The sequence below is a fragment of the Molossus molossus genome, unplaced genomic scaffold (assembly GCF_014108415.1).
Source record: "Molossus molossus isolate mMolMol1 unplaced genomic scaffold, mMolMol1.p scaffold_m16_p_14, whole genome shotgun sequence".
Taxonomy (NCBI): domain Eukaryota; kingdom Metazoa; phylum Chordata; class Mammalia; order Chiroptera; family Molossidae; genus Molossus; species Molossus molossus.
In genome coordinates, this window is record NW_023425349.1 from 31,436,114 (window position 1) to 31,462,346 (window position 26,233).

Consider the following 26,233-nt stretch of genomic DNA (forward strand, 5'->3'; position numbering starts at 1 on the left):
AATACCAAAGTTTAAAAAACAGTTTTATTTTAGCCATGTTAAGTTATCCATGAGCTGTGAAAAGCTATATGCTACTTGGTAATAAACCCACTGGTTCTATATACTACTTTGTAAGCTTGACCTCTAGTGTTCACATACCTCCAATCAGTTATTTTTTGTGCCTTGAGGAGAACTGTCAATCAGAAAAGTTGTATCTGTCACATATATAATAATACATCCTATGGTCAGGTCATTGTCACATTGTCATTAGGGAATATTTGCTTTCTAGGGGCAATCTCAGGTAACCCATGCCATATTCTTGACTGTCTTCCTCCTGTTTCCCTTAGAAAGTGAAAGGATGCTATAAGAAAACAAGCATTTGAAAGCAAGCATTCAAACCACCAAAAATAAGACAAATAGATTTTTAAAAAAATGTTGACATGAGGGGAAAAATGACCCTTAGGCCTGCAGGGCACAGAACTGCTGGAACACAGCCAGGATGTGCGGGTCTAATTCAGCAGTGAAGAGCAGGTTCTCCAGGGTCACCATGTACTGCTGGATTATTTGGTGATGCTGTGGACAGAAAAGGGAGTGTTTAAATCAAGAAAAAGAGCAGTCCCTTCAGCAGCCCACCCACATTGTGAAATGGTGGGAAGGGGGTGTAGGGGAAAAAGGTGGTTATGCTGATGGGAGTAACAGGCCCCTGAAAAAGCTCTAACATGAAGGAAATGAAGAAAAAAAAAGGATGTTAAATAACTTAAAAAAACAAACACCCAGTCCTGACCAGCTTCTATGTAAATACACTCATGCTTCAAGATAGTGCCTGCTGCTACCACAGCACTATTATTACAGACTAGGTTAAGCTGGCTCTCTCTATCACTAATGAAGACAACACAAGTATGACTCAAAAATTAGCCCAGACAGGGACTGGACATAGGAAGATTTTTTAAAAGTGGAAGGTGGTATATGTTACAAATAGGAATAACACAATTGCTACTGTTAAAACCCTGGTCCTGAAATGTTAAGTATTTTGGAATCCTTTTTCTGGGTTACAGCATTAAAATAATCTCTCTGCAAATTGCAAAAGAAAAACATTAATAGAGAATTAGTGAGCTATTAAGCATTCCACAAAATAAAAAACCCAAACCTCATTTTTTTTTCTTTTGCAAATAGCTCATCTGTCCTACTAGAAATCTGACTTGTTGTGCTTACATGGAAAAAAAGTGTCAAAATGAAATAATCTATGTGCACCCATATAACTTGAATATACTCAGAGATCCCTAAAGGACTACGGGTTGTTTTAATCGGCAATGACTAAATCTAGAGAGAATTTCTATTTGGAGGCGTAAAGAACTTTTTTTCCTTTTATGACTTCTAATTTAGTAACTTCTGGAATAAACGAGGATTTGGGCTGTTAGTTTCTGAAAATACAAAGAATTAGTTCCACTGTCCTATCAATCCATAATGGAACCTTGCTTCTATGGCACTATTTTTCATTTGAACATTAGATTTTAAGGACCGTTGTTAATGTAATTAGTGTTCTCTGCACTTTGTATTGTAGCTAGGCTTTCTAGCAAAGAGAATGGCAATCCGGAGCCTCAGTGATACAGAACCAATTTAAGCCTAAATATTCTGATTAGCAACAGTAGAAACAAACGGACATGAACTAAAGGGCTTACAGGGATTACATAACCTTCTGACAAACTCGATGATTTTTTAAAAAATGGAGTATCTGACCCGGCCAGTGTGGCTCAATGGTTAAGCGTTGACCCATGCACCAAGAGGTCGCCAGTTCGATTCCTGGTCAGGATACATGCCCGGGTTGTGGGCCAAATCCCCAGTGGGGGGCATGCACGAGGTGGCCAACTGATGTTCTCTCTCATCGATATTTCCATTTCTCTCTCTCCCTTCCTCTAAAATCAATCAAAAAATCAATTAAAAAAAATTAGAAATGGAGTATCTGTGGCCGAGACTAGTGATGTTTATTATTTAATCAAAGTTTCCCACGGACCTGTAAGAAGATCTGCTGGAGCCTCTCTATACAGTTCTTATACCACGGTGTTAATATGCTAGTTCCATCCGTCTCACATTGTACTAAGTGCTCAGTCAGGATCATGATAAAGCGCTGGAAAGGGGGTACACAGATAAAGAAGTGTTAGAGAATTCTTCAGAAACAATCACACTTTAGACTAAGAGACTCAAAGGTGTTGTTTGTTCCACTCTGTCTTTATGGTATATAACTTTGATAATTCGATAAATACTGTCAAGAAAGGTACACCAGTGATATGATAAAGTTAGTACATCCTCTTTGGCAACACGTGAAGACCTTTAATGTCTAGATTACTTAGCTAGGACATAATCAGAAATGTAAAGAGGAATCTATGCACAAAAATGTTCATCAGGAAGGAAAGTCATCTAAATGATCAACAATTGGGAATTAAATAAGGGGTATTTAACACTCGTTTTTCAAAGCACGGAGACATGCTCATGCAAGAATGCTGAGTGAACAATAGAACTGGAGGTATACATGGCTACCTCCAAGTACTCAGCTTTTATTTCCTTTGTAAATTTTTGTCTTTTTAGCTTTTATAAGCGTGCACATATTACTTTTATAACTAAAATGAACATTTTTTAAAACTAAAAAATGTAGGCCCAGCCGGTGTGGCTCAGTGGATTGAGTGTCACCCCATGGACTGAGAGGTCCTGGTTTGATTCCCGGTCAGGGCACATGCCTGGGTTTTGGGCTCAATCCCCAGTGAGGGGTGTGCAGGAGGCAGCCGATCAATGTTTTTCTCTCTCCCTTCCTCTCTCTCTAAATACATACTAAAGAAATGTATTATTATTATTTTTAACATATCAATGCCCCAAGCCAAGATACCTGAAATATGACAAGGAAGAGGTTCTTTTGTTCACTCTGAGCAGATTCCACTTTTTCCTGCAGTCTTTCTATTTGCTCCTCAAGAGCCCCATGTTTCCTGTCACTGCTTCTGTCATCATCATCACTTCTCTACAGAATGCAAAGGAACAGGAAAATGCCATTTAGAATTCTACTGCATTAAATCCCACCAAGTGAGGAAAATATTTCATTCTGTCTGGTCAAATACTACTGAAGACTTGTATTTTATAGGGACAGTACTCCACCCGACCCCCAAACACACCCAGAAGTCCTAAGGCGAGAGAAATTCTGTGGCACTTGTCTGGGATAACAGCAGCGGGAATGTTTGATTTTAGGCAGATGTTAGGGCTTTTACAAGAGTCCACTCAGGGAGGAAATGTGTGTCATATATTTTTCCTTCAGTCAAAATGAAAACAACTTTGAGCTCCATGGAAAATGTATTGATTCCTGTTATTCATCATAGCTATGCTTTCTGAAGTAGCTGTGAATCCTGAATTAGTTAATACTGAACCACTGCTCCTAGCGGAAATAAAGGGTTAGATTCTTGGGGAGCCTCTTGTCACATTTTCACCCACTAATCAATATATAACCTTGTTTTATGTGTGTTTCTGTATAAAGATATCTTATGTCTTACAAATAATTATATACAGTATTTCCTTATACTAAAACACTAGCTGAGAAGGATTTAACAGTTTCCTGATCCCCCCAGTAATATGACTAAATTGCTTTGGCTTTCAGCCTCACAAAAATGTTATCTACTACACTTTTTAATAAATCAGTCATCGTCTCATAAATCCAGCCACTTTTCCAGTTCTATCATCACACGTTACAGATGTTACTTTAGTATTTGATGGAGCAGCCTCATGTACAAATTGGTTATTTCGTCTTCCTTTTTCTGGGTGTATGTTGTTGATTCATGAACACTGAACTCAATCAAGTACTGTAACTCATGCCTGGATGAAGCTTAACTAACACATGTATTTTTCCCATCAGGCACATCATGGCCTTCTTGTGCTTAGGAACACTAGACAACCCTTTAGTCCTATACTTGGGGACCATTTTAAAAAGTGAAATAACCAACAAAAAGGCCAGCACAAAATGTGGAAACACAGAAAGGACACTTTTTTTTTTTAAACAGCAGGAGAACCAAAATGAAGGTAGAGTTGCCTTGTTTGATCTCAGATGGGCAACTCTGTGTATGTCTGTCAATGGCCAGGAAAGCATCCAGAGTACTGATTTTGAGGTTACAAATACATTTTAGTGAGTAGGTAAGTTTGTAAAAACAGAACCTGCAAATAGTGAGGACAGATAGTATTCTGCTATTCTTTATACAACAAAGTACATGACCAATGAAAAAACCGACGGTGCTTTCCAGTCATTAATGAATCACTACCTGCCCTGGCCAGTTTGGCTCAGCAGTTAGAGCGTTGGCCCTCGATCCAGAGACCTGGGTTTGGTTCTCGCTAAGGACACGTACCTCAGTTGCAGTTTGTCCCCGGCCCCAGTTGGGGTTGTGTGGGTGGCGACCTGTCAATGTGTCTCTCTCACTTCGATGTTTCTCTCTCTCCCTCTCTCCCTCTCGCTCTATCTGAAGATGAATGCAAAAGTGTTGAGTGAGGATTAAAAAAATAATAATAATAAAAATAAATAAATCACTACCTGACCATCTGAGCAGTAACAGAGGGGCAACTTGCTAACCTTTCATCCTCTATGGGCCACACAGAGAAACTGAGCAAGTCCTTACATAGCTCAAGAGACACGGGCTGCTCATCTTTGTAATGTCAGAAATGGCTACGAATGACATGCAGTAATTCACAGCAAACTTTTAAGACTGCTGGCAATGATGGGCTTGTTATACCTCTTAAACTTTAACAATTTCTTTTCAGCTCACCCTGAAGAACTTAAGAGCATTTAAGGTGTGTGTGTGTTTTTTAAAGCAGATGAAAAGTCATGATATTACAGGTAAGAGAAGAGGCTCAGATGCTATATAACTTTCACAGTGTCACAGCTGGCAAGTGGCCAAGCCAGAATCTGACTCCAGGTGTGATGTACCAAGGTCCTTTAGCAAAAAGGCAGGCATCACCAAATGCAGAAAGCCCATTTCTTTCTAGATAACACTCTACTGGTAAGGCCCCATCTACCCTTCAAACAAAATCATCAGAATCAACCTCACTCTGTTTTTATAGAATTATGCTTTTATCTCTCACACACCACCTGTTATGGGATCTGCCTTATTACGTTCTAGGCAACTGGGTACATGTTTGTACACCACACTAAGGCAAAGTTCTAGAGTACCACTGCCCAATACACCAATCTGCAACGAGGGAACTGTTACATAAATCCGTGCTGCCTATCACAACAGCGTGACTACTGAGCCCTTGCAATGAGGTTAGTGTGACGAACTGAATTTTAAATTGTATTTCATTTTAATTAAAGTTACATGTGCCTCGCAGTTACCATATTGGAAACTACATCTCCATAGAATGGTGTGGCACGAGGGAAAGTGTCTGGAGTTTGACAGACCTGGGTCAGATCCTAGCTCTGTCACTTACAAGCAAGTTATTTAACTTCTCTATGCTTTAACTTGTACATGTATAAAATGGGAATGACACCATTTACCTTGCAGTATTTTAGGTCTGAGGGTGTGTTTATAAACATATATACATGTATGTCTATACAGAGACTAGAAGCATTTGAACTTGCTGCAGGTTCATATAAATCATTAAACTTGCTCTCACTTTCTACTCTGGTAAACATGTATAACACTGGAAAATACCATCATCAAGAAAACCAGTACTATGCTGACCCACAGGATATAGCCAGCTCACTGCTTCCCCCTGAAATGGCAAAGTACCTAAACTTATTAGTATGAGAAGTATTTTGTAAACCTGGAAATGACTGCCTCACCCCTCTCAAAGTACAAGTGGAGTGGCAAACGTCGACAATCTTCTTCCTCTTCCCCTCGTGCAGCAGAAACTTACAGAGATAGAACATTCTCTTTCCCTCTCCTTTTCCCATTTGGGAAAGACAAACATGAAGCTGATCCAGAGATGGTCAACTAAGGAAAAGTAAGGGCTGTGGCTTCCTAAACAGGCTCACCATGCAGCAGAGCAACAAAACCCCATGTCCTACCTCTTCTTCCATGTCCACAAACAGCTTACATAATCTGGCCTCAGAAAAAATAAGTTCTAAATCAAGGTAATGAACTTTGAATATTCTCAAGAGTTTCTGGTATACCTTGACCTTTTATGAACTGAAACAAGACTTACCCGTTTGTGCTGCCTTTCGAGTTTTCCTTTAGCTTCTTCCAGCTCTTTCTGAATCTTCAGAACATGTTTGTTCATCTTACGGATTGTAGAGTGCAAGATTTCCCAAACAAACAATCTTAAAGCAAATGGTATTTGGTTACTATATGCTAAACTATGCTTATAGAAAATAAGACCTCTCAACTTTTATAACCTGCTCATTAAGGTCTGGTATAGCCTTCCACTTTTTAGGCATAATTAGCCATACATCTCCAGCAACATTTAAGCACCTATCTATCTACCCACCAGACTCAGGTGAGCTTGCTGAAGGCAACACTGGAAGATAGTAAAACAATCTGTTTATAAAACTCAAAGTTTAGAATGTTAGCAGACAGGATAAAAGCAGAGTACTTTAATGTTGGGAGAGGTGTCAGAACACTTTGTGATATATCCATTCAAGAATGCATGTGTTTGAATTCTGGCTCTGCACTTAATTCTGTGTGACTTCGGGCAAGCTATTTAAGCACTCTGCAACATCTTTCTACTTTGTAAAATAGAGAAGATAACATAACTCCCCTATGGTGGTATTGTAAATGAGCTGCAAATGTAAATCACTCAGGATAATGGCTAACATATACTCAGGTGGCCAATTTTCTGAGAGTTTACAAATCTGAGAATGTCTTTCTGTTGCTTTCATTTGTGAACGCGAATTTAGCGTATGATAATCTTAGATCACACACCCTTTCACCTAAGAACTCAGTTTATTTCAGACCAGTGTCCTCTGCCAATAACAGATACAATGAAGAGGATAACTTTTTAGTGTTTACATTTTTATGTCTTTGTAATTTTCCTTTGTTTCCTGTTTTGTGTCAACTCCTGCTGTCCCAGTCCTGATCAATTATAAAGATGGGGGACTCAACTTTATGAATAAGAACGAAGCTTAATGAAAAGTCTCTTCTCTTAGGGGGAATGGGTCTAGAATGAATCTTCTGCATTAAATATAGGATTTTTATAACTGAGACCTCCACTCTCTCACAGGCACCCAGGTGCCCACCAGGCTTCCTCAATCTCTCCAAGGATGTGTCTTTAATCTACTGTGACTCTTCTCCCAGTTCCTAGTGTGCATTCCAGGTCCCCAACAGAACTGGAATTCTTTTCCATGTCCGTGTCTAGCTGAGACGCTGACACACAGCCTGATCTTCTCTCCTAACAGTCTAGAGCAGTGGTTCTCAACCTTCCTAATGCCGCGACCCTTTAATACAGTTCCTCATGTTGTCTGTGGACATATCTGCGTGTGGGTGGACCCGCCTGGAGATGCATAGAGGAGCGGTGTCTCAGTTACTAAGACCAATGGAAATATGTGTTTTCTGATGGTCTTAGGCAACCCCTGTAAGGTCATTCAACCCCAAAAGGGGTCGCAACCCACAGGTTGAGAACTGCTGGTCTAGATCCTTATCAGCATTTCTACTTGACTGGTTGAGTCCTGATTCAACTTACATGTGTCTTCCTAAGAGATGCTGCAACCTGACTGGCTGTGTGTATTTCCATTGTCCAGGTATCTTTGCCAAGGCCAATTCTACCAGCCGGGTCCATTAGTTTATATATATTAATATCAACCTAGTTAGGATCAAAATTTGGAGCTCATGTATAAGACCACACAAAAACCAATTCTAAGAGACTATGAACTTGGTAAAGTAATTCATATTACCTAGTAAAGTCACGAGATAGTTCTGAAGAGAAGATCCAATTTGCAACTGCAGCACAGTCAACAATCTGTATGCGAATCATCTTGTCTACTAGTATAGCAGTCATCTACAACGAGGGAGCAATTACCAGTGTAAGTCACACACATAGGTCATGATAAGCCCGCTGCTCAAAGATGAAATAGCAGGGTTGGGAAGTACATTTTCAGTGGCTATGGAACAATTTGACCATTAGGCCTTAAGATTTATTCTGCCCTCTTCTTGGCTCTGGTACTTATTGCAAGAATACTGTAACACCAATAAGGACTGAACAAAAAGAAAAACTGAATGGTAATACAAACTTTTTAAAAAATTTAGATAATACTACAAAAATATATAATTTCTAATGAATCTTAAAACTTAAAAATGTTTTATTATAAAAAGTCATATATAGCCCTGGCCGGTTTGGCTCAGCGGTTAGAGCGTCGGCCTGCGGTCCAGAGAGACCCAGGTTCGGTTCCCGCTAAGGGCACGTACCTCGGTTGCAGTTTGTCCCCGGCCCTGGTTGGTCGTGCGGGTGGCAACCACTCGATGTGTCCCTTCACATCGATGTTTCTCTCTCTCTCTCTCTCTTCCTCTCTCTCCCTCCCGCTCTGTCTGAACACAAAATGCAAAAATGTCCTCGGGTGAGGATTAAAAAAAAAAAAAAAAAAAGTCATATATATTCTGAAACTTATTTCAATGCCTCTTTCTAACTTGTGGTATGAAAACACTGTAATGAGATTGAGAAATCTGGGGCATGTTTGTAGAACTTGGATAGACTACACAACTATTTCCTACCCAATTGGTAGAATCTTCAAGAAACAAACATTCTTACTATTGAAAATGTGTTAAGATATTATAGTCCCAAACCAAATCATAATACTTGCTCTTAAAAAAACAACCAAACAACCCTGGCCAGTTTGGCTCAGCGGTTAGAGCGTCGGCCTGCGGTCCAGAGAGACCCGGGTTCGGTTCCCGCTAAGGGCATGTACCTTGGTTGCGGTTTGTCCCCAGCCCTGGTTGGGTCAGGGCCGTGCGGGAGGCAGCCACTCGATGTGTCCCTTTCACGTCAATGTTTCTCTCTCTCTTTCTCCCTCCCTCCCTCCTGTTCTATCTGAATAAAAAATGAAAAAATGTCCTCGAGTGAGGATAAAACAAACAAAAACCAACCAAACATCATTAATTCCATAGTATTAAAAAAAATTATAGATTTTAAAACCATTCTATAGATAGTCAAATTTCACGATCTGCAAATAAACTAAAACAATGGTAATAATAGCCTTGTTTTTATATCTATATAATCAAAGCCTCAACATGTCTAATTAAAAGTTTTTACCTGTGGATGGTTCCTCCAGACATCAAACATAACTCTTAAAACATGTAACTTTCCTTCATCACTTTCAGCTAGGGTTTTGAAGACTTCATGAAACCTTTTGATAGAGAGGTGGGGGGGAAACCACATAAAAATTTATTCATTAAGCATTTTAATGTTTCAAAACCTTTTCAGTATTACTTAATTTATAGTGCAATGTATAAATGCAAAACACCAAATGTTAACCCTTAAGGATAATGATTAGGAATTCATAGTCTGCATGGAATTTGTCACAAAAATCTTAAGAGATTTACAATATACCACTGATAGCTCAGGACTACAGTTTACTGTGTATCTAAGAATAAATGAGGGCTAAGGAACCATCATCTCCATACACAGGTGATGTATTCTATGAGACTCACCTTCTGTGGGAACCCTACAAATAATACAGAGACTTGGAAGTTGAGATGAGGTGAGGAGCCGTTTTTCTGCTTGGCTGGAGGGGTATCTACGTGTTCTTTCTAATTTTGGACTGTTTGATGAGTTAGAAAGTGCTTTCTTTAGATGCCAACTTTTGGTTGGCTCCCAAAAATGTAGTAGGCTCTAATTTCTGTTCAACTTCCTTTAGGAAGATGCCTAGACAGAGTGGGAGCTTCTTGACTATATATATGACTGTCCTAAGGACTCAAGTTTTGTTTTTTTTTTTATCCTCACTCGAGGACATTTTTTTTTTCCGATATTTTTTTCAGATAGAGTGGGAAGGAGAGAGAGAGAGAGAGAAACATCGACGTGAAAGTGACACATCGAGTGGTTGCCACCCACATGACCCAACCAGGGCCGGGGACAAACTGCAACCAAGGTACGTGCCCTTAGCGGGAACCGAACCCGGGTCTCTCCGGACCGCAGGCCGACGCTCTAACCGCTGAGCCAAACCGGCCAGGGCAGGACTCAAGTTTTTCACTGGTTTCTCTAAGGTCTATATAAAAAAATATAATGCAGAATGACAGAAGCCCACAGGACAAGGATTTTAGTTACCACAAACCAAAACCCATTGTATCAAGTTACATCATAATACTATTAAGATCTTCATATTCAGCCATTTTAGGTAAAAATGACTATATCATTGGTATTCAAGCAAAGTTCTAAAACCTAAAGAAAGGGTGTGTGCTCTTGTTGCACTTACTTTGCAAGAGCACTAAAAGAGTAGCTGAACGATTTGGCTGCCAAGTGTAGCAGAGTCTGCACAAAAACCTCTATTTTCAATGGGTTAAAGCTGAATCCTTCATCTGAAAAATATTCCACAATAAGGTAGTTAGAACAACGTAAGTATAGCAATTGCTTGGTCCCTCACCTGGAGTGCTGAACAGATGGCATGTTCACATCCAAATATTAAGTCAGACATTCATGTAATATCTGTAATACTAATAGACAATAAAAGACCACCACGGATTTCAATTACTCAAAATACAAAACTAAGCAGAATCTTAATTCTTCGGTTTTTAGGTGCTTGATGCATTTTCTTTTACAAAATGCCACAGATTTCCTTGTTCTTATCTCTCTATATGGTAGTAAGATACATATATTAATACAAAAAATATAATAAAACCTAAACACTTAAGTCCCTGTCCTAAGATGTCTGACAATGTCTAAATTTAATACCATCATTTTGACTTAAGCTTTCTAATTACATTTTTCATAAGTGTCTTAGAAAAATCCAAAATCCCACTAATAACCCAAAGACCATTAATGTTTTATTTTGATTAGCCCTTTTTCTGTGCATGTCTTATGCATAGATCTAACACACACAAAAATTACCCCGAAATAGTTTAGTTCTTGCAGTGGACTTTCACCTGTTTTACTGATTTGTCTGTTTTTGTGTCAATATCACATTGTTTTAGTTACTGTAGTTTTCAGGATGTTTTACATTTGATAAGACAAGTCTCTCTCAACACTTGTCTTAGACATTTGTTAGTTCAAGAAAACTTATAAATTATTTTGCCAACTTTCCCACTCTCTTCCCCCAGAAACCTAAGGATTTTTGTTGGATTTATATGATACAGTGTCAAACATTATTATTATGATAGCTTAATTTTGAGAAAACATCCAACTTTATAATACACCAAATCTTCCTGTTCACGAACCCCTCAAAAGTGAAAGCTGGGATTGCTTTAAAATCTTTGAATGATAAGAATATATTTTATTGCTGTATTTAGTTTATATACATAATGCAAGCTATTTCATAAGGATGTTAGGTTCTCTTATTACATAAAAGAGAAAATACCTGGGTTCTAGGAACAACTGACAAGCTGAATAGCACAAAGGAATACATTGCTTTATGAGCATCCAATGAGATTTAAGAGGAGCTCGTGTTGCCAGAGTTATGTTCATGCTCTAATCTGGCCTATGTATTCATAGTTCCACTCACGCAAGAAATATTTAATCTCCTTACCGTCATCATCATCCTGGTTAGGATTTGGTACATCTTTCAGAATGCTGAAGATTTCATCATTGGTTGCTTTACTTTTAAAGGCAACAGCTAAACAGAGAGCGACCGAATGTCCAGGAAGAGAATCTGGCACAGAATTGGGGGGGAAGATCAGGTTTTAAGATTATTCTTGCAAATAGTTAAATTAACTGAGACACTTAAAAAAATTATTTTCTTTCAAAATAGAGTATTTTTTATCCCAAGATCAATATTTAATCTGTACAAAGATAAGCATATGTGAAAGTTTCATTTAATAGGTCAATGACTTTTCCCTAAAAGGAATAATTCTCACTTCAATACTTGCTTTTTTTAATCCTCACTCGAGGATATTTTTACATTAATCTTCAGATAGAGCTGGAGGGAGAGAGGGAGGAAGAGAAAGAAAGAGAGAGAAAAACATTGATGCAAGAGAGACACATTGACTGGTTACCACCCGCACAACCCCAATCGGGGCTGGGGATGAAACACAACTGAGGTATGTGCCCTTGGTCAGACTCAAACCTGGGATTCTTTGGTTGGCGGGCAATGCTCATACTACTGAGCCATACCGGCCAGGGCTCAACACTTCCCTAAGAACATTTAGGTAATTGAAATTTACAGTACAAGGATGTTATCTTCCTCAGGGATGATGGTAAAGGGAACTGTGACTACAGTTAAATTGTCTTTTGACAGTCCTCCAATACCTTGGCTTTTGTAAGCTGAAAAGCTGAGAATCAATGTATTTCTCTCTTATTTTTGCCAATCCTATTTTCTTCTTCCTTTTCTGAAATAGTGGAAACTGAGTTTGAGTTTGAACAAGGTAAAGGCTGCTAACATAGGACGGGTTTTTTTTTGGCTTTTCTCTTTTTCTGAGTCCATATGTAAGCCAGACGCTCATGTGCTGTGACTCCATGTGTTTACTACTGGTTAGCCTCTGTCAAGTTGTTATTGTATAACACTTGTGCTAGTATATATTGTGCTAGTATATACCATAAGGCATCACCAGAGCAATATACTTTACTGTAAGGCAGACAAGGGTAATGATTAAAAAGGCAGTTCTGACACAGAATGAGTTATTAGGTACTTGGAATGAATGGAGTCAATTACACCAGGTCACATGTACTTTGTTCTTTTCGTTGAAAGTGGGAGAGAAAATAAGTGACCTAAAAAAAAAAAAAAATTCCTGCCCTGGCTTGGGTCATCAGTTAGAGTGTTAAACCACAGACCAATGAGTCACAGGTTCAATTCCGGTCAAGAGCACATACCTTGGTTGTGGTTGGGGTCGTGTGGGAGGCAGACAATTGATGTGTCTCTCTCACATCAACATTGATGTCTCTTTCTCTTCCCCCCTCCCACTCTATCTGAAGATTAATAGAAAAAATATCCTCGGGTGAGAATTAAAAAAAAAAAAATCCTGTCACCACCGATGCACCTAGATTCTAGCTGGGGAACCAAGATATTCACAGAGGACAGCAACAGAAAACTGGTCTGCCGAAGGGTAAACAATATTTAGCTGTGGAGGTTGGGCAAGACACTAGAAAGAGAACAGGGACAAGAGACAGAAAGGAGTAATAGCACAAAGGCAAAACCAAGAACCAGGAGGATGGAAAAAATATAAAAGGAAGAGGTCCATGTGGGAAGAACGGACAAATAAAAAGCAGGAACAACTGTTAGGAGGGCCTTAAATGTTAGGCTGAGTAGTTTCTATGGGAAAAAGGAAGTTCAATGTTTAACAAAAGTGTGAGCTCCCTGACATCAAAGAATATACCTTATAATTTTGAGCCAGTAGAAGGCAGAACTCAACTAAGCACTTCTAAGTGCCGCATCGAGCTTTGCTCTTTGGTAAAGAGCATGGCTGCTCAGTCAGTAAACATGGATTCAAATCTCGGCTCTACCACTTAGAAGCAATCTCTGGCTTTATGTTTTTGAAGCCATTTTCTCATTGTAAAATTGGTATAATAAATATACTTACTTCTCAGAATTGTTTTAAGGATTGAGTGACATAATACCATAAAAAATATACTTAGCAATGAGAGTTTACTTCAAAGAAAACAGACGTAGTCTGAGATGTAGGTGAAGTGCAGTATTAGAAGGCAAGGGAGAGAAGAGGGTTTCAAAATACAAAGAACCTACACAACATGCAGAGGAAGGCTCGTGGAGGAGCCATGTTTAATGCCATCTGAAAAGACTAACTTGGAAAAACTCCACACCTAACTCTCTACCAGTGATCACTAATTGATACCTAACTTTCATTAACCATAAAGCTCAAAATGGCATATCAAATTATAGTCCCTCTGGTTTACAGTGCAATCTCACTGGTCAAAATATAGTCTATGTACACCTGTGTTCCCACACCTGAACTGGTATTAGATGATAATCAAAGTAATCTCCATCACTATGACAAATATACTTGTCCATTTCAGTAAGTTCCGGCTATAAATTCATTTTACTGTGCTTAGCAATATTTAAAATAATGTCATGAATATAACACAATAACCAATGCTAAAAAAAAATTTACAAGTCTGTAGTAACTAAGTAGATTACAATGAATCTTCAAAATGATGACGGCAAATAAAACAACAGTGGCTAATAACAGATCATCTTTCAAAGAGAGAAAATATAAACCCAAGGAAGAGTTCACTTTTTCTTCCTTAAATAAGTGATGTCAGAGAATACTTGCATTACTTTTTAAAGACAGAGAGATTTGTTTTATTACTTACTGCTACTTTCATCTCCATACTTGTAAATGCAGGTTGGGTTTGCAGGACATAAAGCTGAGAAGGTAGGAGGGACAATATCTAATATACACTGATGGTAAGACAACCTACAATACAAAGAAGAGCCTCAGAAAATATTGTTCATCAGTTCCATTCTTCAGTAGTTACAATCTCCAACACTCTCACAAATAGAATGCCAGCTAATAAAGGAAGGAATAATGGAAAAAGAGAAACATCACTTGGCAATCATCACAATGGTGGCCAGTAAAGGAGTTTTGGAGGTTTGATGAAGAATAGGGCGAGAGTGATCTCAGACTATTTCCTACAAAATAATAAACTACAAAGGGAAAAATGGTGAATTTAGGTGTAGAAGTCTGGCAGACACTGACATGACTAGGTAGCCAAGGTTAGTATCTACAGTGGTGGGACACATACTGAGAAGAGTACCAACAATGCAAAACTTGAGTCTGGTCATAAGGACACAGCAGGGCAACCCAAGAATGTAAGACCTACATCCTTTAAAACTGACAAGGACAGCCCTGGCTGGTTTTGCTCAGTGGTTAGAGTGTCGGCCTGCGGACCAAAGAGTCGCAGGTTTGATTCCAGTCAAGGGCACGTACCTCGGTTGCGGTTCATCCCCAGCCCTGGTCGGGGTTGTGCAGGAGGCAACCAGTTGATGTGTCCCTCTAACATCGATGTTCCTCTCCCTCTCTCTCTGTCTCTCCCTCCCATTCTATCAGAAGATATTTGAAAAAAATATCCTCAGGTGAGGATTAAAAAAAAGTAAATAAAAATAAAACTGACAAGGACATGAAAAACAGAGTAATAACTGTTCACGACTGAGGAATATGAAGAGAATGACAACTAAATTCTACACGTGTTCCTGGACAGGATTCTGAACCAGAAAGAAAAAAGACATTGTTGGGGGTGGCTGACAAAATTTCAGCAGCAACCATGGATTGTATGATAGTATTACTGTATCAGAGCCAATTTCCTGATTTGGAAGGTTGTATGCTGATTGTAAGGCACGTCTATTGTTTTGGGGAAATATGCAATGGACTATTAAAGGTGACAAAAAGTTATCTGCAGCTTGTTTCCAAAGGGTTCAGAAAAAGTATATAATGATATATACTTGCAGAGGGGGAAAGGGAGTGAAACTAGAACAAGTGTGGTAAAATGTTAACAACGGAATCTGGATGAACAAGATAGAGTTCTTTGTACCATTCTGGCAACTTTCCTGAAATCTGAAATAATTTCAAAGTATATTTGACAAAAAAACAACAACAACTGGAAAACCAAAAAACAAACAAATAAAAAACTCACAACATTTAGGCTTAATTCAAATGTCATGGTTGCCTAATTTTTTCAGCCTAAATCTTGATTAAAAACTAAGAAGGAAGAGAGGCAGGTACTTAGATTTTAAAAATTACATTCTGGACATATAACACAAATGCAGAGAAGAAAAAAAATCCTCCCACAGAAATGAGGAGACCTAAGCTAAAGAGAAAACACAAAGAACTTACCTCATACATTTTTCTAGAACTTCTCTTACAAACTTTGGTTTGGGACTTTCAGGATCTTGAGTCAGACAATCTGACCTAATAAGGAAACATAGTATTATAAGTTCTTATACAGAATCTGCATTTATACGTAACTTGTACTTAGGTACAAATAGTTTCCTTTTACCTAAATTATCTCATTTACATATCAAAAATAAACTAAATACTTTAGACCACGAAGATTGTTTCTGTTTTAGTTTTAAATATTAACAGTAGTTTTAAAATTATGGTAGACTGTAGAGAAAGGAAAGCTAAAACATAAGACCACTTACCAATCTTCCCAGCTCCAACGAAACTGGAAGTTACTTAGATGATGAGAAAACCAATTGATAAACCTATACAGAGAAATGGAAGGAACAGAAAAAGATGAATGATTATAGTTTATACCAGGAACTTATGTAGTCCTTCACAAATAAAACCTATTTTATAGAATTAAATAACAAGCATATACCCTTACACCTATAGTTGCATCCTCTCCCACTTATGCTTTTCTCTGCAAATCCTTGTAACTCAATCTTGTACTTCAAAAAATAACAATCTCCTATCTCACTCCTTCTAATAGTGCTATCCTTTTAAAGTGAATAGATATGATCTGAATGCTACTTTGTGCCAATTACCTTATCCTTATATGTTTATATAATTTAATAATTCCTGAGGAGTGTATTATTTTTCCTATTAACTGACAATGAAACAGAGGCAAAAAAAAAAAAAGGGTAAATACATTTCAGATATAACATTTTATAAATGGCAGAACCAAAGTATTGCTTTTCATCATCACACCATGCCCTTTCAACCACAACCAACAAAATATACCACTGAAACCCCCCCTTCCCCTAAAAATATATCTGATCTCTCTATATAAGGATCACCTTAGCAAACTATAATGCTGTGAAATTTGTAAGAGCCCAATAAATATGTGCTGAATGAATGGCAAAACTGAGATGCCCAACACAATTGGTAGTTTTATTAGACTGTGAAAAAAAATTAGAAGATACTTTCTTAAAGTATGTCCCTCATGTATCTATAGTTTCAGTCACTGTAATTAGTCAAAATAGGTCAATGACACAGAATAACCCTTACTGATAGTTTTCCGATATGGAATTTGAATAACGGACATAAAAGATCATGGAAATTGAAGAAATATTCAATATCTGTCCTGATCTGATTTGGGAAACTGACAGAGGTAAGAAATAATACAGCCCAATAAAGGTGGTACATAGCTCTCACTCAAAAGACAGTGGGCATGCAACTATAAAAATCCAGTATGGTTTTTTTTTGGTTAATACTAACCCAAGAATATTCTTCCATTAAATTTTAGAGTGGAACGGAGGGAGGTGAGGAGAGAAACATTGATGTGAGAAAGACACATCAATTGGCTGCCTCCCACACAATCCTAACCAGGGCTGGAGATCAAACCCACAACCCAGGTACGTGCCCTTGACCAAGAATCAAACCCATAACCCTTTGGTACAAGGGCCAATGCTCTAACTACGGAGCCAAACTGGCCAGGATCCAATATGGTCTTTTGTGTAAAAAGTCTTTAAGCTGGCATTATGTAGAAGCTAATTATTTTAGAAGCAGGTACTGTATCTAAACAAAAGTACATATGCATTTGTATATAATAAATATACAGCATTAGACTCTACTTCTACAGAGAGTTAGCATAAAGCTTTTAAAAGCTTACATATCCAATTACAGTGGTAAAAGTATGACTATGTCAAAGCACCAAACAAGTAAACAATGATGAAATTAAAGAAGACCATAGCACGGGCATCATTTCGTACTGAAAATAGACTAGAAAGTGTAATGCGATATTTACAAGCATGAGTTTTAATTTTTTTTTTTTTCATTTACATGAGTTTTATTTTTATACAAAGGATTATTTTGGGGAGGCAAGAAAGAAAAATAAACTTGGAAATTCTTAAAAAGGCAAATCAAATTCTTTTATAAAGTATAGGATATAGAAGCAGTTAACCAGTAGAGAAGTAAGGCAATTACCTGTCTACACATGTAGTATTCATCGTGTCCAAACGCATGTATAGCATTTCAGTTGCCTGTGCAAGCTGTGGATTTGAGGATAAGGAAAACTATTCTCCACCCTCCTTCAAAATAAGCTGTGATAGAAAAATTAATATGTCCTACAAGTCTGTATAATGACTAATAATGTTGAACATCTTTTCATGTAATTGACTTTTAAAAAAATAGCTTTGAGCCCGGCCACTGTGTCTCAGTGGCTGACCGTCAATCCATGTACCAAGAGGTCCCAGTTCGATTCCTGGTCAGGGCACATGCCCAGGTTGTGGGCCAAATCCCCAGTGTGGGGCATGCAGGAGGTGGCCATTCAATGTTCTCTCTCATTGATGTTTCTATCTCTCTCTCCCTCTCCCTTTCTAAAATCAATAAAGAAAAAAAAATAGCTTTGAGGTACCAATGTACAATGAATTCGACCTGTACACACCCATAAAAACTAAAATAATGAACACTTATATCACCTCCAAAATTGCCCTCCTTTGTAATCCATTCTCCCACCCACACCTATGTCCCCAAGCAAATACTGGTCTGCTATCACTAGATTACTTTGCATTTTTTAGAACTTTGTGTAAATGGAATTATGTAGCATGAATTATTATTTAGAAATATATTTCTTTCCTCTATTGATTTTTAGAGGAAGGGAGAGAGAGAAACATTGATGAGAGAAACATCGACTGGCCCACCTCCTGCATGCCCCCCTCTGGGAATGGGGCCCACAACCTGTGCATGTGCCCCGACTGGGAATCCAACCAGCGACCTCTTGGTGCATGGGTCGATGCTCAACCATCGAGCCATACTGCCTGGGCTGAATTATTTTTATTGATTATTTTTTATAAGAGGGAGAGGGAGATAGAAACATTAAAGAGAGAATGGCTGCCTCCTGCAGTCCCCCTAGTGGTGGTTGAGCCCACAACCTGGGGCATGTGCCCTGACCGGGAATCGAACTGGTGACCCCTTGGTGCATGGGAGGATGCTCAATCCATTCAGCCACACCAACCGGGCTTGGCTTTTTCACTCTTAAATCCTCACCTGAGGACACGGTCCCATTGGTTTGAGAGAGAAGAGGGTGGAGAGAGAGAAACACTGATCAGCTGCCTCCAGAACGTGCCCCCACCAGGAACCAAACCTGCAACCGAGCTACATGCCCCAACAGGGAACTGAAACACAACACCCTGGTGCATGAGATGACGCTCTCACCAACCCAGCTACTCGGTCAGGACTGTTTGGTGTTTTTGACTCAGCATAATTACTCTGCAATTCATTCATGTTGTTGTTGGCATCAAAATTGTGTTCCTTTTTATTACGGAGTGGTATTCCATTGAATAGGTGTTAAAAAATTTGTTAATCCACTCATGTGTTGATGAATATCTGGATTGTTTCCAGCTTGGGGTTATTACAAATAAAGTTTCTATGAACAATAATGCCTAAGACTTTGTAGGGACACGTGCTTCCATTTCTCGGGTAAATACCTAAGAATGGAATGGCTGGACTGTACGGTACACATATGTTTAACTTTTAAAGAAATGCCAAACTTTTCATGAAATGATTTAAACCTATGAGCAGAAATATTTAGTAATCTTTTAAAGCTAGACCAACAAGAGTAAGTTTAAAAACAAGGAAAAGGATACAACTTGGGGTAGAGAGCCAGGCTGAAGTTTGCACAGTTCAATGAGAAGTGTTGTGTACATCACATCAATGTGAGGGGGTGCTGGAAGTTGAAAGAGCTCTGCAAAGATCACCTACAAAAGAGTCAGGAGTCAGAATTCAATTCAACAGCTATCTCTGCATGTCTAATATTAGAAAGACCTCAACATTCTAAACATAAACTCTTAACTCCATGACACTTATAATAAAAAATTACTTTTTAATCTTTAAAATTATGTTCTTTAAAACATAAACATCTATAATTTAATACTACAGTAAAAATCTCTTCTCTATAATGCAATTAAATAAGAATATGCAAATATTAATGCTTATTTGATATCCCCAGAGAACCGTGCAATTAAATTTCAACTCTGGAAGTACAGGAGTTGATTTAATGAGGTACTCACATATCCGTCAATTTTATTCCTATAAATTAAGTCGTAAAAATTCTTAAGAGATTCTGAGGATGGAAACAGACAATAGTCAAGTCACTCCACTATGCTACTTGAAACTGGTGCCAGAGACCTTTTTGATAATCCAGGAATTCTTTGCCATGCCTCTTGTTCAGAAACTTGTTCCCACCCTCCCCCATGTGCTGTGTGGACCACCTGCCTAGAATTCTAAAACCTGATCTGCATTCCTTCCTCTGATTCCCATCACCCACACTTCTGCACTTCATTCTGATGACTTCCTACACATTTTGCACATTTAAAGACAAGACTTATATTTTGCACTTCAAGTGACATGTCAGTGAGCCAAATTCAGGGTCTAAGATTACTATCAAATTTTGAAAAAAGGAGACAGATGCAGTACTTTTTTTTTTAAAATCCTCATCCAATGATATTTTCCCACTGCTTTCTAGACAGAGTGGAAGGAAGAGAGAGAGAAACATTGATGCGAGAGAGACTCATCGATTAGTTGCCTCCCGCATGATCCCCACGGGGGCTGGGGATCAAAACCAAAACCCAGGTATGTGCTCCTGACTGGGAATCGAACCTGCAACTCTTCAGTTCGCAGGCCGATGATCTAACCCTGAGCCAAACCGGCCAGGGCATATGCAGTACTTTTAAGAAAGCACACAAGTGCAGTATAAATAAAAAGTAAATCTTAAACAACACATTGTAACTATGCTCATGAGTATTTTAACTTAAAGGAATATGTAAGTGACAGTTTGACCCATGTGTTAAGTGAAAACACCTTCTCAGAACATAAATCTCACAAGGTGTTCAAATATACTACTAATATCATTCTTCTGTATGACTTCATATGGGGTCAAAAGCATTATTCATTCTTTTTACTTCCAAAACATTTGTTTTTTTTTATTTCTAAGAATAAAAGATTCATACTTAAACCTACCTTGTGATAACAGCAAATAATATACTAGTCATATGTATACTACTATTAAGAGGCCAGATAAACACAGTAAAAAAATAGATTTTCTGCTGAAAGTAATACAATATTTCAAAGTATTTAAGCCACTTATACATCTGTTAAGTGGACAATGTATTGACAGAGCTAGAGGTAACTTACATTATCTATGATAACTATCCATGAATGAAGACATACTACATAAATAATTTATAGGCAACTCAAAATTCCATATGGCTACTGGTTTCAACCTCCTCTTTTCTCTGTACTAACATGGCTAACAGAGCACCAAAACAGACAGCAATTTCCTCGCTCCTCTGTTTAACTTTCAGTACCTGACAAGTAGCAAGAAAAAACAATAAGCCAAGAACAGATTACATTTAAGGCAACAGAAAGCTTCTGAAACTTAGAAACAAGCACCATGTGGAATGCATACCTCAACTATGTGGTAATTCAAAGGGATCTTGTTCTTCCCTGGATAGCTCACCAGCTGTGCAGCACTATAAAAGGTATAATTTAAGTTCAGTAATTATACAAAGACACATGAACAATCAAATAAGTAGTTTCAAAAGCAACTGTTTAGATATAAGGAAAGGTAATCTTTTCTGAAATGTTCTAGATTTCACTTGCTTCACTACAAAAAAACTCTTTCATGCATCCAAAACTCCTTGAAAGATCAGGAATTTAAGTAATACTAAGGAAACATTAAATCTACTAACTTAAAAAGTTTTAATAGGTCAGATCACTCCTAAAAGACAACAGAGCAAAACCATCAGTATTCATTCAGTCACCAAAAATAGTTATTCAAGTTCATTTGTCCATAGCATATTACAAACGTCCACACAAAAGCCGGCATCGTGTGCATTATAATAAAACACTATAGTACTATAAGGCACCCAGAAAAGTACTATTTTGAGAAAGCAAAGCAGACTGACCTTAGCAAAACAGGATGTTAGGAAGAGAGGTTTTCTTATACTCTTAATATACATTTTGCTTTTATCAAATGATCAAGATTGCTACCTTTTCTCCACTTCACTCTAAAAGTAACATGAAAAGAACCCTACCAAGTCTTTCTTTCCTTCCAGTGGGACTTAATGATGCAGTGAAGATTCTCTTCTATTACAAATCTTTCCACTGAATGACTCCCTGGCATTACAGGACCCTGGAAAGAAAACCAAATGCATATACTATAGACCTAAAAAAGATACTTCTTTCATTTATTCAACAAATATTTGAGAGCTTATAATGTTTGATAGTATATTGGGTGTTGGCTAAAAAAGTTCGAAATTGTGAAAGCTCTGTATTTTAAGCAAATTTCATTGTTGTGTTCACTTGTATCTACAACAGAATGAGAGTGCCGGCTGCAGTGTTTCTTCAATACACCTGAAACGTCAATTCTTGTATGAAATAATTTTTGTACATCATTAGCCTTATGCAGTCTGATTTATTTTTTTAAACCATGAGGGTGGATTACTTCCATAATAAACATGAGGGAAAAATTTTTCAAGTACTATATAGACATAAAAAAATCATGTATGCATTATAAGATATCCAAATATTGTTTTAAAAAGGTTAAAAAACATTATTACAGCCCGGTTGGTGTGGCTCAGTGGTTGAGCGTTGACTCATGCACTAAAAGGTTGCCAGTTCAATTCTTGGTCAGGGCACATGCCCAGGTTGTTGGCCCAATCCCCCGTGGGGGCCATGCAGAAGGCAGCCAATCGATGTTCTCTCTCATCGATGTTTATCTCTCTCTCTCCCTCAAATCAATAAAATATATATATATTAAAAAAATCATTACATATTGTTTAATATAAAAAATGTATATGCATAGCAAACAGGTTCAAAGAGTTTATCTTTACTTATTTACTATTAGATTCTTAATGGTGACTTTTAATCTTCTCTATAATTTCTAATTTGTAAAAAAAAAAAATTATTTTTTCAAAGGCCAGAACACAAAATCACAAATCCTCTTCATTTTGAGGGGAAAAGGTATTTTTTATTTTATGCTCTTCTAGCAAAGGATGATGGGCATTATAGAGGCAACACCAATTACGTGTAAACAGTCCAAGGTGAAATAAATTTTGTGGTCCCATTCCAGTTCCCCTTGCACAAATAAATACCTAATCACAAAGACTTTAGCAGTCTTAAGTATAAATTAGACTTTAAATTAGAGATACCTAATTAGGCCATTACATAATGTTGGCTAAAAGCGTTTTACTATATATAATATAGATAAAATAGAGGTTGCAAGTTGATAATTTCATATACCACTCCCAAAAGACTATATTCCTTTCTACCTTAAAATTTAAACAGGCCTGGACAGTTTGGTTCAGAGGTTAGAGTGTATGCCTGCAATGAAAGGGTCGCAGGTTCAATTCCTGGTCAAGGGGTATATACCTGGGTTACAAGTTCGATCTCTGGCCCCGGTTGGGGTCGTGCGGGAAGCAACCAATTGATTTGTCTCTCTCATGTCGATGTCCTGCCCTTCCCCCTTCCACTCTATCTAAAAATCAATGGAAAAATATCCTCAGGTGAGGATTAACAACAACAAAAAACCTTAAACCAATCTTTCCAAAGTTTAAGAAAATATTAAAAGTAAACTTTTCCAAAGCTAGATGTCTAAATGCTAGGAACAGAGCAAAACCATTAGTATTCATTTATAGTATTCCAATAACTTGCAAAGTAGGTTGCAAGTGAAAATTTCATATATATAACCAATTATCTGACAATTTTTTACCCTGAGGTAGATTATACATATACCAAATCTTCACTGGTCATTAGCAATTTATGGTAGGACAGAAAAGAGAGGAGAACAAAAACTCAAATTTAACCTTAGGTGGTAAAATTAATATTGGTTCTTATACCAATGGTTCTCAACTGGGGGCAATTTTACCCCTAAGAGGACATCTGGCAATCACTGGAGATATTTTTGGTTGTCATTGACATTTAGCCTCTAAATGCTACTGGCCATTAAATGGTAGAGGCCAAGGATGCTGCTAAGCATCCTACAATTCACAGATTAGTCCCCCCACAACAAAGAATTATCCAGCCCCAAATGTCAGTTGAGCTGAGCCTGAGAAATTCTGCTCTATGCTGACTGGGATACACTAAGCCAGCGATTTTCAGCCCTTTTCATCTCATGGCACACATAATCTAATTACTAAAATTCTGCAGCATACCAAAAAATTTATTTTTTGCTGATCTGACAAAAACCGGCCAACCAACCAACCAACCAACCAAAAAGGTATAATTTAGATTCATTCACCATGAATGGCTATTGTGTTGGCTGTTGCCATTTTTTTATTTGACAGTCTAAGGGAAAAAAGTTCAGTGCCTGTGACTAAATAGTCAGGTATTCCTTGTTTCAAACATGCTTGTAGCACACTGGCTGAAAATTGCTATACTAAGCCAACAGGTATGGTACTTCAGCCAGGTGAATTTCTAATCAGAGCAAATCCCGCTGTGCCCACTGCTTGGTTATTAAAATTAAGATAGGCATTCAAATGCAGAGATACAAAATAATTAAAGCATAGTTACAATGTAAACTTTTATACTAAATGCTAATATCAAAATTATACATTCTCCTAAACAGCTCAAGTATAATGGCTGCCAACAACTTGACCTCACAAAGAATATAGATATTTAAAAACTGTATAGTCAGTATATACTCATCTTTGGGGTTTTTAAATTTAAAATACTGTATTTATTTATTTATTTAAAGATATTTTAATTGATTTTGAGAGCGAGAGGAAGGGAGACAGACAGAAACATCTATTGGTTGCCTCGTGTATGTGTCCTGACTGGGAATCAAACCTGCAACCTCTTTGGTGTATGGGACGACTCTCCAAACAACTGAGCCACTCAGCCAGGGCTCAAAGCTACTCTCATAAATTGCAAACTGTGCTGTCTCTTAATCTATATACACATGCTAAATATAATGTCTTGTATTAGGTAAATTAAACAGTTAACTTCATTGCAATTGACCCTCTTAGATAATAAACTCAAAATTAAAATGTATCACAGGCACAGTCCAAATAAGACTAAACCACAAGTACAATGAAACCCAAGCCCTTGGACAGGAACTTTAGTTGGTCACATACCTCGGGATCGTCTGTGTAATCAAACATTCTGAAGATGACCCTTGGCATTGGGTACACTGAATCCTCAGTATGAGGAGGGGGTGTAAAAGGAGGCAAGTTGTGCTGCAGTGCTTCACACAGGATGCTGTCAAAGGCAAGGTAAGGTCTTAGGATGTGCCGCTCTTGCCAGAGATCCTTTTTCAATTTCTGAATCTGGGCCCACAGGCAATCTAAATACTAAAGACATTAATTTTTAATAATTAATATATATTTGGAGACTATAAGAAATAACACATTGAGTAGACAAAAGCAAAAACATTACTTCTGAAATACAGGGTACAGAAGCTAACTTGCAATTAAATTAGTACAAAGCAATGGTGCTAAATTTTTTGTTTTAATGACTTTATAAAGTCTACCTGTCTGAGGCTGTTACCTCTTACGTTTTTCAAATTGGGCATTTAAGTTAAAAAGAATATGTCAACTCTATGACATATGGAATCTTCCAGAACAGGGAATGTTTCAATTACATTCTAACATTTATTAAAGATACACTACATGCTTAGGGCTATGAGGAGTGGGCCTGTGATATGAAATGTGGAAACCTAGCTAAAGTATACAAAATGAAATGATCTGAGTTTCATCACAGAGATGAGAATCTATTCAAGAGCCGACTGTGCCTGTATCACAAGAGGCTGAAATCAATTTACCTCTTCTTGTGGATGGGGTTTCTCAGCAGTCCATACTTGTAACATGGGTACATGAGTCTTTTGGCGTCTTCTAAAGATAAAAATGAAAATCTACATTTAGGTTTTTAAAAACACAAAGAGATGTTCAGTTGCTTTCTTAATTAATAAATGAAAATTAAAGCAATGAAATACATTTTTACCATCAAAGTTTTTGACAGTGTACTGTATTACCAAAGTGTGGGCAAAGATGCAGTTTCAAATATTGATATAATCTCTTAAAGATTTGGAAGAGTATAATGTATTTGAAAAGTAATTTGACTAAATCTATCAAAATTAAGACACACTTCAACCCAGCAATGCCATTTCTAAGAATTCATATCCCCCACAAAAATAATTGCACATGTACACAAAGATACGTGTACAGAATATTCACTGAAACCTTGTCTATAATAGCAAGAGACTGGATATAACCTAAATATCTTCAACTGTGAACTAGTTAAAGAAATTATGGCACATTAAAAGAGGG

At 37.6% G+C, this 26,233-nt stretch overlaps 1 protein-coding gene across 6 annotated transcripts in view; it reads right to left on the reverse strand.

Annotated features, from left to right (window-relative positions):
- Positions 1–55: 55 nt before the first annotated feature.
- The window catches only part of NCBP1 (nuclear cap binding protein subunit 1), a 38,054-nt gene continuing 11,876 nt past the window's right edge, over positions 56–26,233 (reverse strand). The window contains exons 7-23 of one of the 6 annotated variants that reach the window (XM_036260336.1): positions 25,729–25,798; positions 25,043–25,258; positions 22,004–22,101; positions 21,376–21,439; positions 19,556–19,666; positions 17,895–17,959; positions 16,169–16,231; positions 15,861–15,935; positions 14,341–14,444; positions 11,606–11,728; positions 10,340–10,442; positions 9,181–9,274; positions 7,829–7,932; positions 6,145–6,259; positions 2,858–2,986; positions 1,991–2,104; positions 56–313 (exon numbers count right to left, since the gene is read on the reverse strand). In XM_036260336.1, coding sequence (XP_036116229.1) covers positions 236–313; positions 1,991–2,104; positions 2,858–2,986; positions 6,145–6,259; positions 7,829–7,932; positions 9,181–9,274; positions 10,340–10,442; positions 11,606–11,728; positions 14,341–14,444; positions 15,861–15,935; positions 16,169–16,231; positions 17,895–17,959; positions 19,556–19,666; positions 21,376–21,439; positions 22,004–22,101; positions 25,043–25,258; positions 25,729–25,798 — 1,726 coding nt within the window. In that variant the 3' untranslated portion in view covers positions 56–235. Of the gene's footprint in view, positions 553–1,990; positions 2,105–2,857; positions 2,987–6,144; positions 6,260–7,828; positions 7,933–9,180; positions 9,275–10,339; positions 10,443–11,605; positions 11,729–14,340; positions 14,445–15,860; positions 15,936–16,168; positions 16,232–17,894; positions 17,960–19,555; positions 19,667–19,978; positions 20,020–21,101; positions 21,323–21,375; positions 21,440–22,003; positions 22,102–25,042; positions 25,259–25,728; positions 25,799–26,233 lie in introns of those variants that run through there. The other 5 variants (XM_036260337.1, XM_036260338.1, XM_036260335.1 and 2 more) reach the window with 5 other exon arrangements.